The sequence below is a fragment of the Bubalus kerabau genome, chromosome 10 (genome assembly GCF_029407905.1).
Source record: "Bubalus kerabau isolate K-KA32 ecotype Philippines breed swamp buffalo chromosome 10, PCC_UOA_SB_1v2, whole genome shotgun sequence".
Classification (NCBI taxonomy): Eukaryota; Metazoa; Chordata; class Mammalia; order Artiodactyla; family Bovidae; genus Bubalus; species Bubalus kerabau.
Window position 1 is genome coordinate 97,975,311 of NC_073633.1, and position 21,706 is coordinate 97,997,016.

The 21,706-nt window shown below is 43.8% G+C and overlaps 1 protein-coding gene across 2 annotated transcripts in view; it reads right to left on the minus strand.

Annotated features, from left to right (window-relative positions):
* The window catches only part of SEL1L (SEL1L adaptor subunit of SYVN1 ubiquitin ligase), a 62,933-nt gene that overhangs the window by 37,496 nt on the left and 3,731 nt on the right, over nt 1–21,706 (minus strand). For both annotated transcript variants that reach the window (XM_055538824.1, XM_055538823.1), the window contains exons 2-3: nt 19,861–19,898; nt 18,582–18,813 (exon numbers count right to left, since the gene is read on the minus strand). In XM_055538824.1, coding sequence (XP_055394799.1) covers nt 18,582–18,813; nt 19,861–19,898 — 270 coding nt within the window. The remainder of the gene's footprint in view (nt 1–18,581; nt 18,814–19,860; nt 19,899–21,706) is intronic.

Sequence of the window (21,706 nt, forward strand, 5' to 3'; positions counted from 1 at the left end):
GACCGCTACGGAGAACCTGCTGCCTTACCAGGAAGGGAGACATTAAACGAACGTATGACCGATGTTTTGGAGGGGAAAGCCTCCCCGCCAGTAACTGAAGTTTACACTGAACCTCAAGGGTGTCCAGGAGGAGGTGGTGGACAGAATGCTCCGGGATGGGGTAGGGAGCAGCACTGCAGGCCAGCGGAAAAGTGTGTAAGAATCAAATGAAAGAGAGCACAGTGTGTAAGAGAAAATCAAGTTCATCGTCTCAGAACATGCAGAGTGAGTATCACAGGGGACAAGAGAAAAAGCCAGAGGAGCACCAAGAAGCTAGACTAGAGAGGTCCTGACAAACCTAACTAAGGAATTCATATTTCATCCTGAGGACAATGGAAACTCAAGAGTTTAATGAAGGAGTGACATGCTCGTCCTTACACTTTCGAGAGTGGACAATGGAACGCCAGGCTGGAGGCCAAGTGACCAGTTTAAAGGCTATGACACTGGTCTAATCGAGGGGTGATGACAGCCTCAAGAAGACAATGGAATGAAAACAGCGGATGCACTCAAGCGATGCTAAGCAAACAGAGACGGTCCTACTCATTGACTAGATGCGCAGATGAGCGCAGAGAGAGGCCAAGGGAGGCGCCCAGGCTCCGAGGCTGCAGGATGAGTACGGGTTGTCCCTACCAGGACAGAGCACACTAGAGGAGGAGCAGGTGACTGCACATGGATGGAGTGGATCAGGAGAGAGGCTGATTAAGCTTTGCTCCTGCTACATTCAAGGCAGCTAAACAAAACAAGTGAAGATATCTCAGACATCTTCTCAGCTGTAGCCCCGCAAAAAAAAAGGCCTCCAGGTCACAAATAAATTTCAATGTGAGAGTGTGCGTAAGAATGCCAAGTGAGAAGTGTAAGAGCATGCCAAAGGGCTAGGCCTGAGCCTGGTCTTCAACCACACTCGATGAGTATGACTACATACATGTCAGCGTCCACTGGTTTGCTTTTACATGGAAAATTTATTTAAGCAGCAGAGCTTAGTAAGTAACAGTACAGGTTCTGGAGTCAGAACACCCAATTCAAACCCTACTGATTATTACCTGTGCACTTTGAGCAAGTCATTTAATCTCTCTTATTCATAAAAGTATTTGCAGACAACTTCCTAATCTACAAATAGGGACAGCAGTCCTTGCCACATAGAGTTACTCGCAAAGACGAACTGACGCAGTACACGTAAGGGACTCCTCACGGTGCCTGCCACTTAAGGTGATGAGTCTAAGAGACGGCACGTCTGTTATTATTACTGGCATGTCTGCTCTGAAAGGCTAGAAAATGTACGCTCCTTCTTTCCAGTGTAAAGAAGAATACATCCTAAGGCTAATTTGAAAACTAGTTTCAGTAAGTTATGAGAGGCAAATGAATTTCTAACAGTTTATACCAGATAAAAGTCACTCACCATCCTGGTAATTACTGATCAGAGGCAGTAACTTCTTCTTTAATCTGTCTACTTTTTAAGAAATGATCTTTAATTCAACCTATAAGCAAAGCATCCTTTATCAACAGCCTCAGAGGGGTCACTATGACTACAGAACCCGAAAAAGGTACTCCTATGCACTGCCAATGGGGTCAAATCTGCTTTAGAAAGACGCTATTTGTATAACTGCAGTTTGTAAACTCGAATTTCAAACATCCAATGGTTTAACGAATATTTAATTTTTTCCTATGAAAACTGAAATTTCTGTTTTAAAGGCAAATAGCTTGTCATAAGAATTCTAGTTTGCCAAAACTTGTACTTTTTAAGAGGTTCAAATATAGGAAAGGATTCTTTCATGTGATGGAACGATACACCAGAAAAGAAACTAAAGAGAATCCAAAGGCAATACAAGATTTTAATCCACTACTGAATCAACATTAACTTAAGCTAGAAGAATACCCAGGGTACACCTGCTTCATCAGTTGGGCTAAACTGAAAAATCTTGGTCAAATTATACACTGGTCAAGTAATGTGATTATAAGTAAGTTAATAGAAAATCTGTATTTCTCAGTTATCTTCTCCAAGCAAAGCCACCATAAGGAAACTGCTATTACCTAAAGTCTTCCAAAAGTTACTGACTGGGGCTTGCTAGTTTCAAGTCAATTATCTCAGGTATTCCTCACAATAGGGTTAATTTCAGTTAATTTTCTTTCCATGGAGAAATTCTGTAAGAATTTAAAAGCTATTATTTTAAAAACAGCCATGAAAACAGTACTAGTTTTAAAAACAATGGCAATCACTGCTCTGGCATATGGAAGCTGACTGATTACGCAATCTGAGTTAATGACAGCCAGCAATCAAATCTGACACTCAAAAGGGAAAACTGTGCCATTAAGTCAATTCTGAACCTTCATGCAAAAACGACACAGCATCACAATTTATTTAGACTGTGGGAGTAAGATATTAAGCTTATGGTATTTGAGAACTTATAATGATGACCAGAACACTTTATATTTAAACTGATAGAAATATGCTCTCTCAAAGTCAATAAAAATCATTTAGGAAAGCTAGAAAGGTTTTTTTCCCCCCTAAAAAAACCTCCCTACCTGAACATGTAATCCTTCAGCGCTGGCCAGAATATAGGTAAATGGCAGGAACGTAAATTTCGTACTATTGGCAGGGGTGTAGAGGGACATTTAGTAACATCTGTTAGAAGTGAAGAGTTCCATACACCTTTAGATCAGATTTTTTCAATTGTGGGATATTTAGAGAAGCGTTCTCACAGGGATACAACAGAGAGGTATGTCCAAGGAGTGTTTGCACATCATCATTATTTTAAAAACATAAACCCCAGAAGAACTCAGAGAGGTAAGGAAGAGAGGGTTGGTTAAATCAACCACAGTGCAGCTGTTACAGAGGGGCGTCCACACCGATGACTCAAAGGTTACCAGAGACTAATGGAGACACAGCAGAAGACGAAAGCTGAGTCCTCGGGGCAACCTTCTATCTCAACATCGGACAGATTCTGAGGAACCGCAGCCAAGTGAAGAAAGCGTCCTCAGAGAAAGGAAAAAGGAAAAAACTCTTGAGGGGCCGGGAAGATAAGGACCAAGGACTGCCCAGGTCTTCAGCCATCAGGATGTGCCTGTAGGGGTGTGGATTTAATGGTCTGGCAGGGGACCGGGGCCTCACTCCACTCAGACTCGAGAATGAAAAGAGAGGAACTGAAGTCAGTGGACAGAGACCCCTTTTCCAAGCAAGACTGCTATGAAGGCGAGGGGAGTAGTGAGGCGGCCGCTGGAACGGCACTGGGGGTCAGGTTTTGGTTTCTCTGATGTTCAGATATTACAGCATGTTTGAATGTTGGTGAGGACAGAGGGTGGAGAAAAACAGGACACTGGGCCTATCAGGTACTATGCACATCTCAGGGATAATCTCAACGAGCCCAAACTCCTACATCTTCTCAAACACAGAAAAGCACTAAAATCATTAACTTGAGAAGTCCAACTTTTGTGATTAGCAGTAATTTTTTGATGACTGACTACCTGCATTCCCTCCCCACCCTGACCCTGCCCAACAACAACAACTATATCTTGGCTCTGCCCTTGCCTCTTTGGAGCAGTTCCTCAGAGCGACCTGAGAGGCTGTCTCCCATGCTGCAGCCCTCAGCAAGGTCCCTGAATAAAGTATTATTTGCAATCTGTAGGTTGCACGTTTTAAAACAACAAATGTGGCTAGAATTTTGCTATTGGTTCTGAATGAAATACCCTGGAATACTTACATCTTTTCCTCATTTTTATTTTAAAATTCAAAACAAAAACATCAACTTCTTGATTCACACAAATAAAGGCAACTGTTCTGGCTTTGCAAATTTCTTCATTTTTAGAGCATTTACGCTATTAAAGTGGGCTTCCCTGATAGCTCAGTGGGTAAAGAATCTGCCTGCAATGTAGGAGACCCCGTTCAATTCCTGGGTCAGGAAGATCTGCTGGAGAAGGGATAGGCTACCCACTCCAGTATTCTTGGGCTTTCCTTGTGGCTCAGCTGGTAGAATCTGCCTGCAATGTGGGAGACCTGGGTTTGATCCCTGGGTTGGGAAGATCCCCTGGAGAAGGGAAAGGCTATCCACTCCAGTATTCTGGCCTGGAGAATCCCATCGACTGTATAGGCCAGGGGTTGCAAAGAGTCAAACACAACTGAGGAACTTTCACTTTCACGCTATTAAAAGTAGTACAAACAAAACAAGGATACAGATGATTTAAAGCAAGCATACTTGAGATAAAGCAAATGGTACAGGCCACATATTTACTGCTGACTGAGAAATATGGTATATTAATCTCCTAAGGAAAAGAACAATTTTCTGTTAGTTGCTACAAGAAGACTGCTTTCATCCAAGGTTGAGAATTGCTAACTACAGTTGAGAAATTACATGTTAATGAAGGGAGGACAGACAGATACACACACTATACCAAGGAAGGCACTGCTTTAAGGACTAAGATGATTTTTCAGAAGAAAAATGAAACGCAGTCAGATGGAGAATGAACAAAACATTAAGTCAGAGGTCATACAAGCTCAGTTCTCTCTGTGAAAACAATCACTTAAAAGAAGCAGCAGCAAGTACTGGCCCATGCGCCCAGAGGAAAGGGTTAGGGTTAGGTGACAGGAACTGTCAGAAGCCACGCACGGTGAAACCTGCTCAGGAAAACTGCTACTGAAGGACAGCCAGGGACTCCCCTGGGGGTCCGGGGGTTACAAATCCACCATCCAATGCAGGGTCAGTTCAGTTCAGTTCAATCGCTCAGTCGTGTCCGACTCTTTGCGACCCCAATGCAGGATACATGGGTTCAATCCCTGGTCGGGGAACTAAGCTGTGGGGCAACTAAGATGATGTAGCCAAAAAAGAAGAAAAAAAAAAGAACAGTCAGCTTCACTAAATAATGACTGTAAAGGTACTTGAGTTTCAAAAGCACTGGTGGGGTGCTGTTTCACAGGATGGTCTCCCAAAGGAGTTTCCTTCCACAAATAATTTGCTGGACAATAGAACAATGAAACAACGATCACAAAAGAAATCTTTAAAGTCAGACCTGTTGAGGGTCACAACCTGCTTCCTTAACCATCTATCCATATTCTGTTTAGTCTGAGTAAAGTTAAGGTTTGTTTATTCCTTGCCACCCTCTTGCACGTGACGATGAAGCAAAAATGCGATCCTATTACTCAGTCAACTTTCACACTCCAGAACCCAATTTTAAGCACGTTTAGTAAGTTTCAATGCTATGCCGTTCAAAACAGAGAAAGATGCTGGTTATTTCTTTTTTCTTTTTGTTTTTTAGACTATTAGGATAGCGTGCTTACTGCAAAAAAGATGATTCAAGCAATGGGAAAGTATACAAACTTAAAAGAAAAATCACACTTGAGTTACCACTGAAAACTACCTTTTTCTCCAAAGGTAATGACTGTTACTAGAAATGAGATTCATTTCTCAAGTGCGAACATGTTGGGAAATGGTTTTCTTTCACATAAGGGACCTATGATGGTTAATGGTGCTTCCCTGGTGGCTCAGATGATTAAAGAATCTGCCTACTGCTGCTAAGTCACTTCAGTCATGTCCGACTTTGTACCACCCCATAGACGGCAGCCCACCGGGCTCCCCCATCCCTGGGATTCTCCAGGCAAGAACACTGGAGTGGGTTGCCATTTCCTTCTCCAATGCATGAAACTGAAAAGTGAAAGTGAACTTGCTCAGTTGTGTCCGACTTTTCGCGACCCCATGGACTGCAGCACACCAGCTTCCCTGTCTTTCACCATCTCCTGCTACTAAGTCACTTCAGTCGTGTCCGACTCTGTGTGACCCCATAGATGGCAGCCCACCAGGTTCCCCCGTCCCTGAGATTCTCCAGGCAAGAACACTGGAGTGGGTTGCCATTTCCTTCTCTAACGCATGAAAGTGAAAAGTGAAAGTGAAGTTGCTCAGTCGTGTCTGACTTTTTGCGACCCCATGGACTGCAGCCCACCAGGCTCCTCCGTCCATGGGATTTTCCAGGCAAGAGTACTGGAGTGGGGTGCCATCGCCTTCTCTGAAGAATCTGCCTACAATGCGTTAATTCTGTGTATAAACTTGGCTAGGCCACAGCGTTTCAGGTGTCTGATCAAACTCTATGCTAGGTTTCTATGATGGTGTTTTTGGATGAGATTAACACTTAAATCAGTGGATTTATCTGAGTAAAGCAGATTACCTCCACATTGTGGGTGGGCCTCGTTCAATCAGTTAAAGACCTAACAGAAGGGCAAGAAGGAATTCCGCCAGCAGAGCCTTCAGTTCTACTTCTCTGAGGGAGCCTGACCAATACAGGATCATACTAGGTGAATTATTTACGACACGGCATTTTCACTTACCACTGACGCTCCCTCCAGTGGCAGCCAGTGCAAACTGGCTAGTAATTCTTAACACCTTCCTCACCGCTACGGGTTTTCCAGTAGTCAAGTATGGATGTGAGAGTTAGACCATAAAGAAGGCTTAGTGCTGAAGAATTGTGGTTTTGAACTGTGGTGTTGGAGAAGACTCTTGAGAGTCCCTTGGACAGCAAGAAGATCAAACCAGTCCATCCTAAAGGAGATCAACCCTGAATATTCACTGGAAGGACTGATGCCAAAGCTGAAGTTCTAATACTCTGGCCACCTCTGCGAAGAGGGGACTTTTTGGAAAAGCTCTTGATGCCGAGAAAGAATGAGGGCAAGAGGAGAAGCGGGCGACAGAGGACGAGATGGTTGGATGGCATCACTGACTCAACGGACATGAGTTTGAGCAAGCTCCAGGCGTTGGTGATGGACAGGGAGGCCTGGCGTGCCAGTCCTTGGGGTTGCAAAGAGTCAGACACGACTTAGTGACTAAACAAGTCGCTTCTGTAGAGCGAGGGATGGACAGGCCAAGTGATAAGTTCTGACATTTCCTCTAGTGACTTCTGAAGGGGGCTCCTGCTCCTTTGACGCAGGCACCACATCTTCCTAAGGACCCGGGACCTGGAGGTCCAACAATCACCAGGTGTGATCACTTGGGACAGACATGACAATGAGGTCAATTCACAGAACAGGAGAGAAAAGAGCTGGAGTCCTTGATGGCATGAGTCCTGAACCACCTTCTCTATGGAGTTCTGATTATGTGAGTCAAACAAACTTCTGCTCCTGCCAGGGTTTGGTGGATTTTCTGTTATTTGCCAACAAAACATGTCCCTTTTAAAATGACTGTGAGTGTCTGGTAATGGGAATACCACAGTGTAAATCATTTTCCCTCTTAGTGGCCTTTTTTCATTCATTTTCAACAAATGTTTATTACTGAGATGATATACAGAAAACAGATAACACAACAGACATGACTGTCATCCTTTGAGAGGCTGGCCCTCGGCTGGCATCTGGGAACTTAAGATGCAGGGAGGGTTCCTGCCACCCCAGTGACTCACTGGGCCTAAACTACTTGTACAAACAATGTGGTTGATGCTCAACATCTGTGTCCTTCTGGGAATCTGTAATTTCGGTGGATGCCAGGCAGAGAGTGATTACACAATTAGTCTCCACTGAACACTCCTGGCGCTGGGTTGCTGAGTTTCCCTGGCAGATGACATGCACACAGTGTCACCTGTGCTGGGGAAGCAGTGAGACCTTCCCTGGTGGCTCAGCTTGTAAAGAAGCCGCCTGCAATGCGGGAGACCTGGGTTTGATCCCTGGGTTGGGAAGATCCCCTGGAGGAGGGAAAGGCTACCCACTCCAGTATCCTGGCCTAGAGAATTCCATGGACTGTGTAGTCCATAGGGTCGTAAAGAGTCAGACACGACTGACAACTTTCACGTCACTTCACGTGACTCTGCTGGGAAAGAACCTTTGCACCTGTTTGCTCTGGACCTCGCCCCACACTGCTTTTGCCTTGTACCCTTTTGCTACAATAAATCATAGCTGTGAGGATAACTACATGCTGAGTCCTCCCGGCAAATCACGGAGGCCAGGGATGGTCCTGGGGACCCCCAGTATTGGCTGGCATCAGACAGGCTTCTTTAGTTTGGGGAGGAATGGATGCACGTGTCTGTACGGCCGAGTCGCTGTGCTGTCCACCTGAAACCACGGCAATGTTGTTAACTGGCTATGCTCCAATTAAAAAAAGGAAAAAAAAAAAAAGAAGCGTGGTTCCCTAAATCACACCTGACCCACTGAACGAGGGTGAAATTTTGGGAAAAGAAGGGTAAGGGGCCGGGTACGATGCCATCTCCGGTGCCCAGGTGATGATGGAATTCTCCGTGGTATGCAGCAACAGCCGATCTGTTATCTGTTCTGAGAAATAAAAGCTACCTATGGAATTTGGAAATGAGAGCTCCAACTCCGGGAGTGGGCTCGCTGGGTGCCACCACCTGCTTCCAGCCAGGCCAGCTAAAGTCATGCCTTTGGGGTCTGTTCTCTCCTCCAAGGGAGGAGAAAGGACCCCCCTAAATGCCCGGAGGTGAATATGTTAAAATGGAGGCCAAAATGTTAAAAGTTTGCATTGCTCTCTTCTCCAAGAGGAGAGGGGGTGGGGCTGAAATCGGATCCCAGGGCTAGAACTATACTTCAGATAAACTAGGAAAAAAGTGGGGAGGGGGGCGGAGGGAGCTGACTCCAGTGACCCCAGGGGCGGCAGGGACGCCAGTTTTTCATCCTGGCTGCTGAGGCAGTCCCTACCTGACCCCTGCCCTCTCTGCATTCCAGCCTGGATCTGCCCTGGCAACGGTGATGTCACACTGCAAAACACTGAATTTACTGCTAGGAGTTTACATAAATTTGCAATGGGGGAGGGGGAACAGAAATTTTTTTGTGACTTTAGATTTGTGGCCATGACATTTGGATGTATGGTAAAAATGGACATAAAATGTTAAATGCTGTAACTGCATACATCGCAGAGGAGTCATCCTGATCAAGGCAAGCTGCAAAAAAGAAATGTGTCAGTGGGACACAACTTCGTTGCTTTCTGCCGCCAGTGGGTGGGCTGGAATTGAAACACTGTGTACTGGAAACTGAACCAGCTTCCGTAACTGATGAGTTCTGCTATGGAAGATAGGGGTTTTTTTGCTTATTGGAGCCTCTGGGAAAAGGGAGACAAAAAAACACAAAGAAAGGTGCTCTACAGATGGAGATGTCCTTTTGGAGTTCTGAAAAACAGGTTTCAGTTGACTGATGGGAGCTGGTGAGAGTAGAGATCTGTCCCTTGAAGGCTGATGTGTGTATGTGTGAGTGGGGTTGATCTGGACTTCAGAGGGACAAAACCAAAACCTCTGTGGTCTGCAGCACCTAGGCTTTGCTACTGAAGAAAAGCCTGTACCTTTTTTTTTTTTTTTTTAAACTCCTGAATTCACTGATCCTAACTACCTGGACTTGATTCTAAGCTGAGGCCCCACATGTCTGGTATAAGCATCCAGCCTCAGTGGGAGCCGGGGCTGAACTGAAAGCCGGTATGGCCAGCTCGTAAACATAGCTCAGGCCCTCTGGCCTCCGAGCATCAGGCCGCCTCTCTGCAGTGCATCACGGCTGCTTGGCTGGACTGTCTGGGTCCCCTACAAACGCCCACAGGAAAGGACTTTGATCTTTGATGGGACCATCCAAAATCAAGCTGCAGGTAGAGCCTGTATGGTTCCGATACAGAGCCTGACTTAGATTCTTAACTTGTGGCTGGAGCCGCGAGCTGTAACTGGGGAGAAGGGACATTACACCAGCGGTGACCTCCGACCCCTCTGGGCTGCCTGAGTCAACTCCGACCCCCTCCGGAGCATGTCTAGCAGAGGTCAGCTTCCCTGGGCTGTTCACGATGACGGACTGATGTCTGACTTTGCCTCCCTCACTCTCTCCGGCTGTGGCGTACGCCTTAGTGCAATCTGATTAGCCAATGCAGCCGTCCTCAGAAAGGGACCGGTCTTTTCTAGGCTGGTCACTGGGGAAGTGATGTTCACAGGGTGAAAGGGGTGGGGGGTTACATAAAACCATTTTTAATTTTTTTTTTGGAAATTCAGGAGTTTTGTCCTGACCAATCTGTGCATTTGGTATTTTTCTGGTTCGGCTGTATTAACAGAGTGGTTTTTTTTTTTTGGTAATGCCATGTGGCAAGTAGGATCTTCCCCAACCAGGGATCGAACCCAAGTCCCCTGCGATGGAAGGGTGGTGTCTTAACCACTGGACCCCCAGGGAAGTCCTTAAAGGGGTATTTCTAAGATGTTTCGCCACCTCTTTCCCACAACCCCTCCAGACGGAAGGTCAGGATGAGAGTAGGGCATGATGGGAAAACATAAAATGACGACTGCTGAACGGAAGCACGGATTTTGTAACCACCCAGGAAAACGAGCCAAAGCCCCTGCACCTGGAAAGGCACAGGGGAGGGGAGGGGGCGCTATGATCCTTGCTTTTTGAAGCTATTTCTGGAAGTGTCTTCCTCTTCGTGAAGGAACACCCTCTGGGCCCCTCTTGCAAGCTGTTGAGAGTGCTGTGAATTCAGACTCAGCCTACGATCACACCTGGCAGGGCTGCTGAGCGGCAGAGGGGCTGACCCAGGCGCTGCACTTTCCACGCAGAAGACCTCCAGATGTCGATCACACTCGTGAGGTGGACCAACTGTCGTCACCGACAACAAAACTCTAGGGAACTGACTGGCGGTCCCTCGGAAACCAAGCACTGAACTTAAATGACCTGGGCTGGACCGGGAACACAGGACAAGAAACCCACGTGGGCAGCTGCATCGTTAGTCAGTTAGTTCAGTCGCTCAGTCGTGTCCGACTCTTCGCGACCCCATGGACCGCAGCACGCCAGGCCTCCCTGTCCATCATACTGCTAGTTAATGTCTTGTTCTGGGTGCCCGGCGATCATAAAATGTTTTTTTGGGATTCCGTGGGAATCCCCGGCAATTTCTTCTGGGATGGGACTTCTGTATGTGCGCCCTGACTATCACGACACTGCCTCAGCCCTAGAAGGCTTTCAAGCCAGCTTCAACTTACTGGCCAGACTTGTACTGGGCCTGAACTCATGCTGCTGCTGGTGTTTAGTTGCTCAGTCATGTTTAACTCTTTTGCGATCCCATGGACTGTGGCCCGCCAGGCTTCTCTGTCCATGGGATTTTCCAGGCAAGAATACTGGCAATTCCTGGTTGCCATTTCCTTCTCTATGGGATCTTTCCCAGGGATTGAACCCACGTCTCCTGCATTGGCAGGTGGATTCTTTACCACTGGGCCACCAGGAAACTGATGCCTAGAGTCAGGTAAAAAAGGCTGATACAGAAACTTGAGGAGGGTGCCAACCCGCCTTTCCAAGGGAGATCTTTACGACTAATGGGATTTCTCAGTTGGCTAAAACATGTTAAAGAACACAGCTGAAATCAATACTGCAGGGGGTCTCCTCATTCTTGCTGTCTGGGTCACACTGATAATAATTTTGCTGTAAAGACAACCTGGCCAGTGACCAAGGGGGTCTGCGGAGACACAGAGAAGAGTGAGCGCGGCAGGCCTGAAGTTCTATCCTTGAAAAGGCCTGTTTACCAGGCCGGCCCTTGGCTCGTGTCTGAGAACTTAAGATCTTGGAAGGGTTCCCACCACCCTCACAGTTACCAGCGACTCACCCCAGCTGTATAAACAACATGGCTTATGCTGAACACCTGCTTCCCTTCTGGGTGAACGCGAGGCATGGAGCACTTAAGTGACCCGGCCCCTGTAGAAACTCCGGGTCCTGGGCCTCTAACGGTTTCCCTGACACTTCACACATGTGGTCACAGCTCCTTGCAGGGAAATTAAACACGTCCCGTGTGACTCCCCTGGGGGAGGACCCCTGCAACTTGTGTTTGGCTTCCCCAGACTCACTCTGTGCACCCTTCCCTTTGCTGATTTTGCTTTGTATTCTTTTTCTGTAATAAATTATGGCTGTAGGCATGGCTATATGCTGAGTCCTGTTGAGTCTCTCCAGAGAATCATCAAGCCCAGGGGTGTAGTCTTAGGGATCCCTGACAGCTGCGAATTAAGTGTGAAAGGTTCAACACGCAGCAGAAGGCAAGTGTGACTGTGTCACGTGAATGACAGAAGGTGAGGTCAGACAGGAGGGGCCTGATCATTCAAAGCCTTGTTTGGAATTTTATTCTCAACGTGGCAGGAAGCCACTGGTGGCTTGTGAAAAGGAAGGAGGACCAGTCTGGCTGCTGTTAGATAACTGACCTCAGGGGGAGAGTGCAAATGGGGGCACTGGATAGGAAGTCCTTACACACAAGAGACTCTCAGCTACCCTCAGGAACTGCTTCAGGGAAGAGAAGCCTAAGTTTGGCTTTCAAGATGAGCAGAAATGTGACACGTGGATCTGGGCGAGGAGGTGAGCAAGGAATCCCAATCGGTGGGGCAAGCTTGTACAAAGGCCCAGAGGCACACACCTCTGAAGAAGGGTGATGGGCTTAGTCTCCTTGGAAAAAGGTACATGGAGGGGAAGGTTCGGGAGATGAAGCCACAGAAGGTGGCAGTCACGCGCAAAGAGAGGCTCTGTCAGTCACCCTGGGAGCAAGGACTTCATTTCACAGGTGAATGGGAGCTAATGGGAGTTGTAAACAGTGAAGTGACAGGATCACATTTGGGTTTTAGGAAGATCAGTATGGCAGAGACATTGATGAGAGGCTGCCAGAGGAAGCAAGTCTGGAAGTTAACTGTCATATAACCCAGTTCTAATGCACCTGCGACCTCACACACACACCAAGCCATGCAGACATGACGCAAGTTTCATGTATGTACGTAAGTCCTCTCATGTACTGCGAACACATTAAAAACAAGAGTGAATGAAAAGAAAAAAACAATTACTGAAAACTGAACAATCTAAATGTTTAAAAAGTTCTTGGTATGACCACACACAGCATTACTGAAGTGATTTTAAAACACATCATGTTACAAATCACTAGTAAAATATACACTAAGAACAAAAAGAACCACAACGAAATCTTAAAACTACATTCAGTGACCTTACTGTTAGCGGTACGGTTGCCATTGTTATTTTGAAATGATATATACTTTGTTTGCTTGTCTGATTGAAGTAAGATAACATACATGTTGTTAGATACCAGCACCAGGGCAAGGAGACCCCAACATAAAAATAAAGAAGCAAAGATCCTGACAGGTAGAAAGGACTAGCGGCAGCCCTGAAATCCATTCTCTCCTTTCACTGTCTGAGAAACAGAGAGACAGCGAGCGGTGGGGTCAACCCATCTAAGAAACACGCCAAGAGGCCTCCCCGTTACCACCGGGAGCGTCCCTGCTTGTGCACCGCTGCAGCCGGCTGCAGCTGGTGTGTCCAGATTGCTCACTGTGCAGAGACCCAGGATGTCAGTATTTACCAGGCACGACTTCCTAGAGAACACCACGCAAGTCATGCAGTTATCAGGGAATACCCTGAAGATGTCTGATAACCGAAACAGCTCCCTACTGTGGGGCTGACACTCCACAGCATCGGTCAAAGCCGTCGTAAGTTAAAATCACGTGTGAAAATCAGCCAGGGCGCATCTTAAATGAGGCAAGACAGGACCTGGGAGCGGCTCTGGTGGCCTAAGACCTGTGACTTGTGTCTTGTGATAGTCACATCTATGGAAATATTAGTAAAGTCGGACAGTAGGTAGGATCTTGGATTCTTGTGAACTCAATTTGTCAGTCTGATCGTTTGTTATCTCACCTGTAATATTTAATCTGAACTGGAAAAAAATCAGTATGAATGTTATATTTCCTAAGTCTTTCACCAAAAAGAGTCTATTAGTAATGATAACGCAGCTGCAATGCATATCCTTGGTGTCTACATTATACTCTCCAAAATAAATACAATTTCCCACTAAAAGGAAGGCTGAGATTCATTTTTAGGTCAGGAAACATATAAGATGAATTTGGGATGTTTTGTGCCGCCTAAAAAGAAAAAAAGTTTAAAAGTTACCTACAATTAGTCAAAAGCACAAAGGAATAAACTTAAAGGGACTCTCAATAGCCAAAAATTGAAAAATGCAAACAATAAAAAAGAATGATTATAAAAGAGTAATGCATAGATATATAAAACCCATGGATTTCTAATGATGCTCAAAAGCAAAGCAAAACAAACAGAAATGAAAACATATTCACAGGTCTCTTTTGCAGGTTGCTAGGGTACCAAATCCAGAGAAGGCAACGGCAACCCACTCCAGTACTTTTGCCTGGAAAATCCCATGGATGGAGGAGCCTGGTAGGCTGCAGTCCACGAGGTAGCTAAGAGTCGGACACGACTGAGCGACTTCACTTTCTCTTTTCACTTTCATGCATTGGAGAAGGAAATGGCAACCCACTCCAATGTTCTTGCCTGGAGAATCCCAGAGACAGAGGAGCCTGGTAGGAGGCCGTCTATAGGGTCGTACAGAGTCGGACACGACTGAAGTGACTTAGCAGCAGCAGGCTACCAAATCATTATTTGAAAATATTTCAGGGGAAAGACGGAGAAGGCAATGGCAACCCACTCCAGTACTCTTGCCTGGAAAACCCCATGGACGGAGGAGCCTGGTGTGCTGCAGTCCATGGGGTCGCAAAAAGTCGGACACGACTGAGCGATTTCACTTTCACTTTTCACTTTCATGCACTGGAGAAGGAAATGGCAACCCACTCCAGTACTCTTGCCTGGAAAACCCCATGGACGGAGGAGCCTGGTGGGCTACCGTCTATGGGGTCGCACAGATTCGGACACGACTGAAATGACTTAGCAGCAGCAGCAGCAGGGGAAAGAATCAAGCATTTATCCTACTGTATGGACTATATTTCTGGGTAACCAAATAGTTGATGAGGAAGAGTTCTTTATGAAAGAATCCCAAATAACAAATGCAGAAGGAATAAGTTAGAAAGCCATATTTTGCAACTCCCACTGAAAAAAATGGATCCATACAAAGAATGAAATGGTTCTCAAAACCTCTGGGTGAAAGGTCAGTGAGGAAGTTTCCAATGGCTGGATCAGCTGACAACACCCAACCCTACTGACAAATCCCTGAAGTGGGACAAATACTACATACCTCCCAGCTAATGCAATGGGAAGTGTACGACACTATCTATGAATATTATCAATTAAAAAACAGTTTCACAGAGATCAGAGAACAGACTCTATATGATTGCAATACCTTTAGACTATGAAATGTTTGCGCTGTGTTTCATGTCGCTGGATATGTTCCAGTGTCTCCTGGTTTACAGTATACGGGAACTTGAACAGAATTTGTATCCTACTGTTGTGTGAAATTACAAAAATCTTAATTATGTTGAATTAGTTCATGGTGCTTTTCAGGTCTACAATATCCTTCTACTTTTCTGTATATTTATTATTTTTTGAGTTTTATATTGAGATTTCTACTAAAAAATCTCAATTTATCTACTGGAAAAAATAGTGGAACTATATGTAACTTTGTTCTGCATTTTCTAAGTCTCCTGTAAATATGTAATCATACTTTCATAATTTAAAAAATAAAAAAGATTCTAGATAAAAAATAATAAATTAAAAAACTGACTTCAAAGATATAATATACAACACATTGAGTATAGTTAACAATACTGTATATCTGTAAGTTGCTGAGAGAGTAGATCTTTAAAGTTTTCTTCACAAGAAAAAGAATTTTAACTATGTGGTAATGGATGTTAACTAAATTTGTGGTAGTCATTTCATAACATAAACATTTATTAAATCACACACACACACACACACACACACCACTAAATCTACCCAAGCCTTTGGACTGAACTTCTAGTTCACAGACCAGACAGCAGACAGTGGAGTAAGTTCGATTACGTTACAATAATATGATCCACTAGATCCAGAATGCGGGAAATCCTATAGCACAGAGGACATTCTTTCTTTAGCAAATAAAATAGCACTTGAAAACAGGGAGGGAGACTTGTTACAGAATAAGAGAGATCTAAGCTCTTGGTGCGGATACTGATTGAAAGACACCAATTCCAAGAAGACACTGGAAACGACTGGGAAAACAGAGCAGAATCTGGGTGTCGGGTGATAGGAATAGGAATAATAGATAATCTTGTGAGTGTTTTAACACCTGTAATTTTTGTTTTGTTAAAAAAAAAATTCTTACTTTTAGAGATATGTACACAGGTAAAACAATGTTGAATTTGCTTAATACTCCAGGAGAAAAAAAGAGTAAGTGGACATGGAGTAGCAAAGATAAAACAAGTACAAGAGTGCTGATGGCTGCTGAAGCTGGGTGACGGTGCGTACACCGGGGTCATTACACTCTCTACTTTTGTACTTGTTTGGAAGTCTCCCTGATAAAAAAGAAAGGAATGAAAATAAATATTTGGCAAAAACTTAAAAATGGTAATACACATCTGACTGAGGGAGAAGAAAAGGAGTGGTTTCAAAGGAACTAAAGAGACTTATTTTTCTGCAGAACTTAGCAATATGACTCAAAAATGTCTTAAAATTTTACATTTTACTCTCAAAGTTTACTTTTAACAACTCTAAGGAAACTTTCCATTCCCATAGAAAAGAACTGCAAAAAAGCAAAATGGCTGTCTGGGGAGGCCTTACAAATAGCTGTGAAAAGAAGAGAAGCAAAAAGCAAAGGAGAAAAGGAAAGATATAAACATCTAAATGCAGAGTTCCAAAAAATAGCAAAAAGAGATAAGAAAGCCTTCTTCAGCGATCAATGCAAAGAAATAGAGGAAAACAACAGAATGGGAAAGACTAGGGATCTCTTCAAGAAAATCAGAGATACCAAAGGAACATTTCATGCAAAGATGAGCTTGATAAAGGACAGAAATGGTATGGACCTAACAGAAGCAGAAGATATTAAGAAGAGATGGCAAGAGTATACAGAAGAACTGTACAAAAAAGATTTTCACGACCCAGATAATCACAATGGTGTGATCACTGACCTAGTGCCAGACATCCTGGAATGTGAAGTCAAGTGGGCCTTAGAAAGCATCACTACGAACAAAGCTAGTGGAGGTGATGGAATTCCAGCTGAACTATTCCAAATCCTGGAAGATGATGCTGTGAAAGTGCTGCACTCAATATGCCAGCAAATTTGGAAAACTCAGCAGTGGCCACAGGACTGGAAAAGGTCCGTTTTCTTTCCAATCCCAAAGAAAGGCAATTTCAAAGAATGCTCAAACTACCACACAACTGCATTCATCTCACATGCTAGTAAAGTAATGCTCAAAATTCTCCAAGCCAGGCTTCAGCAATATGTGAACCGTGAACTTCCTGATGTTCAAGCTGGTTTTCGAAAAGGCAGAGGAACCAGAGATCAAATTGCCAACATCTGCTGGATCATCGAAAAAGCAAGAGAGTTCCAGAAAAACATCTATTTCTGCTTTATTGACTATGCCAAAGCCTTTGACTGTGTGGATCACAATAAACTGTGGGAAATTCTGAAAGAGATGGGAATACCAGACCACCTGATCTGCCTCTTGAGAAATCTGTATGCAGGTCAGGAAGCAACAGGTAGAACTGGACATGGAACAACAGACTGGTTCCAAATAGGAAAAGGAGTTCATCAAGGCTGTATATTGTCATCCTGTTTATTTAACTTATATGCAGAGTACATCATGAGAAACACTGGACTGGAAGAAACACAAGCTGGAATCAAGATTGCCGGGAGAAATATCAATAAGCTCAGATATGCAGATGACACCACCCTTATGGCAGAAAGTGAAGAGGAACTCAAAAGCCTCTTGATGAAAGTGACAGTGGAGAGTGAAAAAGTTGGCTTAAAGCTCAACATTCAGAAAACGAAGATCATGGCATCCAGTCCCACCACTTCATGGGAAATAGATAAACAGTGGAAACAGTGTCAGACTTTATTTTTCTGGGCTCGAAAATCACTGCAGATGGTGACTGCAGCCATGAAATTAAAAGACGCTTACTCCTTGGAAGGAAGGTTATATCCAACCTAGATGGCATGTTCAAAAGCAGAGACATTACTTTGCCAACAAAGGTCCGTCTAGTCAAGGCTATGGTTTTTCCAGTGGTCATGAGACTGTGAAGAAAGCTGAGCACCAAAGAATTGATGCTTTTGAACTGTGGCGCTGGAGAAGACTGTTGAGAATCCCTTGGACTGCAAGGAGATCCAACCAGTCCATCCTAAAGGATACCAATTCTGGGTGTTCATTGGAAGGACTGATGCTAAAGCTGAAACTCCAATACTTTGGCCACCTCATGTGAAGAGCTGACTCATTTGAAAAGACCCTGATGCTGGGAAAGATTGAGGGCAGGAGGAGAAAGGGACGAGAGAGGATGAGATGGCTGGATGGCATCACTGACTCGATGCACATGAGTCTGGGTGAACTTTGGGAGTTGGAGATGGACAGGAAGGCCTGGCGTGCTGTGATTGATGGGTTCGCAAAGAGTTGGACACGACTGAGCGACTGAACTGAACTGATGGATTATTACATACTGAAGTTCTGAATATTAATAAAACACAAGTGCAATACTGACTATCAAATTCAGCGTATGTAACACATCCTGTAAAATTATACTCTACACATTATATGTGATGAATAATCAGTAAAACAGGACTTCTATACCCTCTACGCTAGCTTTAAAATTTCAGTTGCCTCCTTGCTAAATCAGACAAAAGCAAACAAAATGTCCAGACTACCTGGTTTCCGTACTTTCGTCAGCTCTTCATAGTCCTTGTTTTCTGGGTTTGGAGATTCTAGAAAGCTGATTTCTTCTGCGATGCTTTCCCCTTCTTGGATTCTGAGGTTGTCTTCCTCTTCTTGAGGAGGTGATTCCAATTCGGACTCTTCTGAATCAAGGAATATCTGACCAGCGATTACTCTGCTTGCTGGGCTATGGTTCTCTACCGACTCATCTGACGGCACAGAAGTCTGAGAATATGAAGTATTTTCAGTTACCAGTAGTAATCAGACTCCTTCCAATCTAATCTGACCATTACTTTCACTAATCCAGACACAGCTCCTTCAGCTCCTTGAACGTGTCCTACTTACTTGCCTCTTCAGACTTTGGTTATCTGCCTATCATGTGCCCGCATCACCTGCCTAAACCTGATTGTGCGGACTTCAACTTGGATGTTACCTCCCCCCAAGAAGCCTTCCTTAAATCCCCTAAGTCTTGTTTATGGTCTTCCCCTCCTTGCTCCCAGTATATCTCATACTTCCCCGTATGACAGCCTTGTACAACTTCCTGTTTCTTACCTGCATTCCTCCTAGTCTAGAGATCAGGGATCATCCGTGACTGGTCTCTTTGAATAGGCAATAATCAACCTCATTCATTCAACCAATCAATCTAAGGGCATTAATAGATTTTGTTTAAAGAACTTATGTAAGTGGAAACAATGACAGAGGTTAAATCTTCAAATTAAAAAACTAAAAAAATGAATAAAATCAATCTCTCATTAGGCAGTAAAACATAACTACCTTAAGGCTCTTCAACACACAGATACATACACATTTAAGTTGAAATTAAACCTAGTAACCAACACTCTTAACAGAAATATTTATTATTCTCTGGGGGCTTCCCAGGTGGCTCAGTGGTAAAGAATCCACCTGCCAATACAGATGCCACAGGAGATGCAGGTTCAATCCCAGGGTCGGGAAGATCCTCTGGAGGAGGAAATGGCAACCCCCTCCAGTATTCTGGCCAGGAAAATTCCATGGACAGATGAGCCTGGTGGACTATAGTCCATGGGGTCACAAAGAGTCGGATGTGACTGAGTGACTGAGCATTCCAACAGGTCAGTGATTTCCACCCTCCCCTGCCCCCAGAAGAATTAGTAATGATGCTAGCTATCTTTTTCTTTTTGAAATCCAATTCTGTTCCTCAAAAGATGCAGATTTCATATCCTTTCTAAGATACATAATTCATGCTTTTAAATTGGGCATCAAACACTGGTCAATGCAAATCTGAGTACACACCTTGGAATCTACGGATTCATCCTGGTTGCCTTCTTCATCTGTAAAGAAATTTTAAGACAATTTAGTCGTCTTTCTTGTTTGGCAATCAAAGGTATTATTAAGTGAAAGCAGTTGATAAGTATAATAAATAATAATCAGACACTGGATAATCTAGAATTATCTAAAAATTTGTTGTATTCAACAACTGTTCAGAAAAAACTAAGTGAAAGGAAAAAGGGGTGTTGGGGGTAGTATTTCTTCCTCTTTATCCAGGAAGGACAGTAGCTTCGTCTGTTACACAGACAGGAAGACCAAGAACATCACCACCAAAACCAAGTATTCTTCAGATACCATCAAGTTCTTTTGTATACAGTTAGTCCACTACTGAGCATGAGTTACTAAATTTATAAAAATAGAGCCCTCATTGTGTGGTTTGGGATTCCACTCCTTCTTTTCCTCTGCTCAGAATCTGAGGTTACTGTAGCTTATTTTAGTGATGACTAGCATTTTAGTATTCACTAAGATCACTTTCACTAATGGGCTTCCCTGGTGGCTCAGAGGAGGTTAAAGTGTCTGCCTGCAATGCGGGAGACCTGGTTTCGATCCCTGGGTTGGGAAGATCCTCTGGAGAAGGAAATGGCAACCCACTCCAGTATTCTTGCCTGGAGAATCCCATGGACAGAAAAGCCTGGTGGGCTACAGTCCACGGGGTTGCAAAGAGTCGGATATGACTGAGCAACTTCACTTCACTTTCAAGACTACTAAAGATGGACATTGAGAATGATTAGCGGAGTTGCCAAAGATAGTTAGGATCTGTTTGACTTCACTGAAGATATAACCAGATAACATCACACTGTCATGTATCCACTCACATGAGATCTAATTATTAGGAAATCAATAGCCTATATTAAATTAACAATAAATCCAATCACTACTTGTATCTTTCTTCCAAATTCATAGTAGCTGTTTTGGCTTTGTCAGATTAGATTAAGATTACTTCTGTTATTCTCTCTGTATTTCTCTGTTAATTCTATTCTAACTGCTTGTTATTCTTTTTACTGCCTTATATCAACACATTCAGCAACCCAACTGGCCATTTGCAAATATTTGATCTTTGTATTCCAGTTAAAAAAACAAGTGTCGGATGATTTTTAAATTTCCTTCTTACTCGCTTCAGTATTGCCAGCTCCATAAGTTATGTGAGAAATTAACCATAGGCAAAAATGCTATAAACTATGTGATTTTTACTAGAAAATGTGGTGCTATGGTTGCCATTTACCTTTACTTCATATGATTATAACCTAAATATTATTGGTAACTTGTAACTCTTCAAAGTACAGCAAAAACATGTTTTGGAGTTTGTGTTGGCAAAGCACTGAACTAAACTTTAAGAAGTATAAGCAACTCATTATGTACCAAATATTCAACTCTATTTCAGGTTTTGTCTCCTTTGAATATTTCAGAAATCGGTCTAGTGGTGAGGTTCTGCCACATATAAAGGTGCTATTAATTTAAAGAAAACTTAAATGATCGTTATTTTCACATTCACTACTTTTAGATTACCTTCCAAATATTTTATTTCTGGTGGGTGGGGAAAAGAGGAGAACAGCATATTATCAGTCCCATAGGGCCTATAACTTTTAGGTTTATGGGTAGTGATGTCAATTAATAAACAGTCATTCTTCAGGCTCACTTCTTCACAAGTATTACCCAAAGCCCAAGTTCTAACATATGGTTCAAAGTCCATTTTCAGCAAATCTTTGGAAAAAGGAAAAAAAAATCCACCTCTATTACACAACTACATTGTATGTGTGAATGTATTTAATTAGTCACAAATTTTAACTAGTTAATATATCAAGGGCAGATA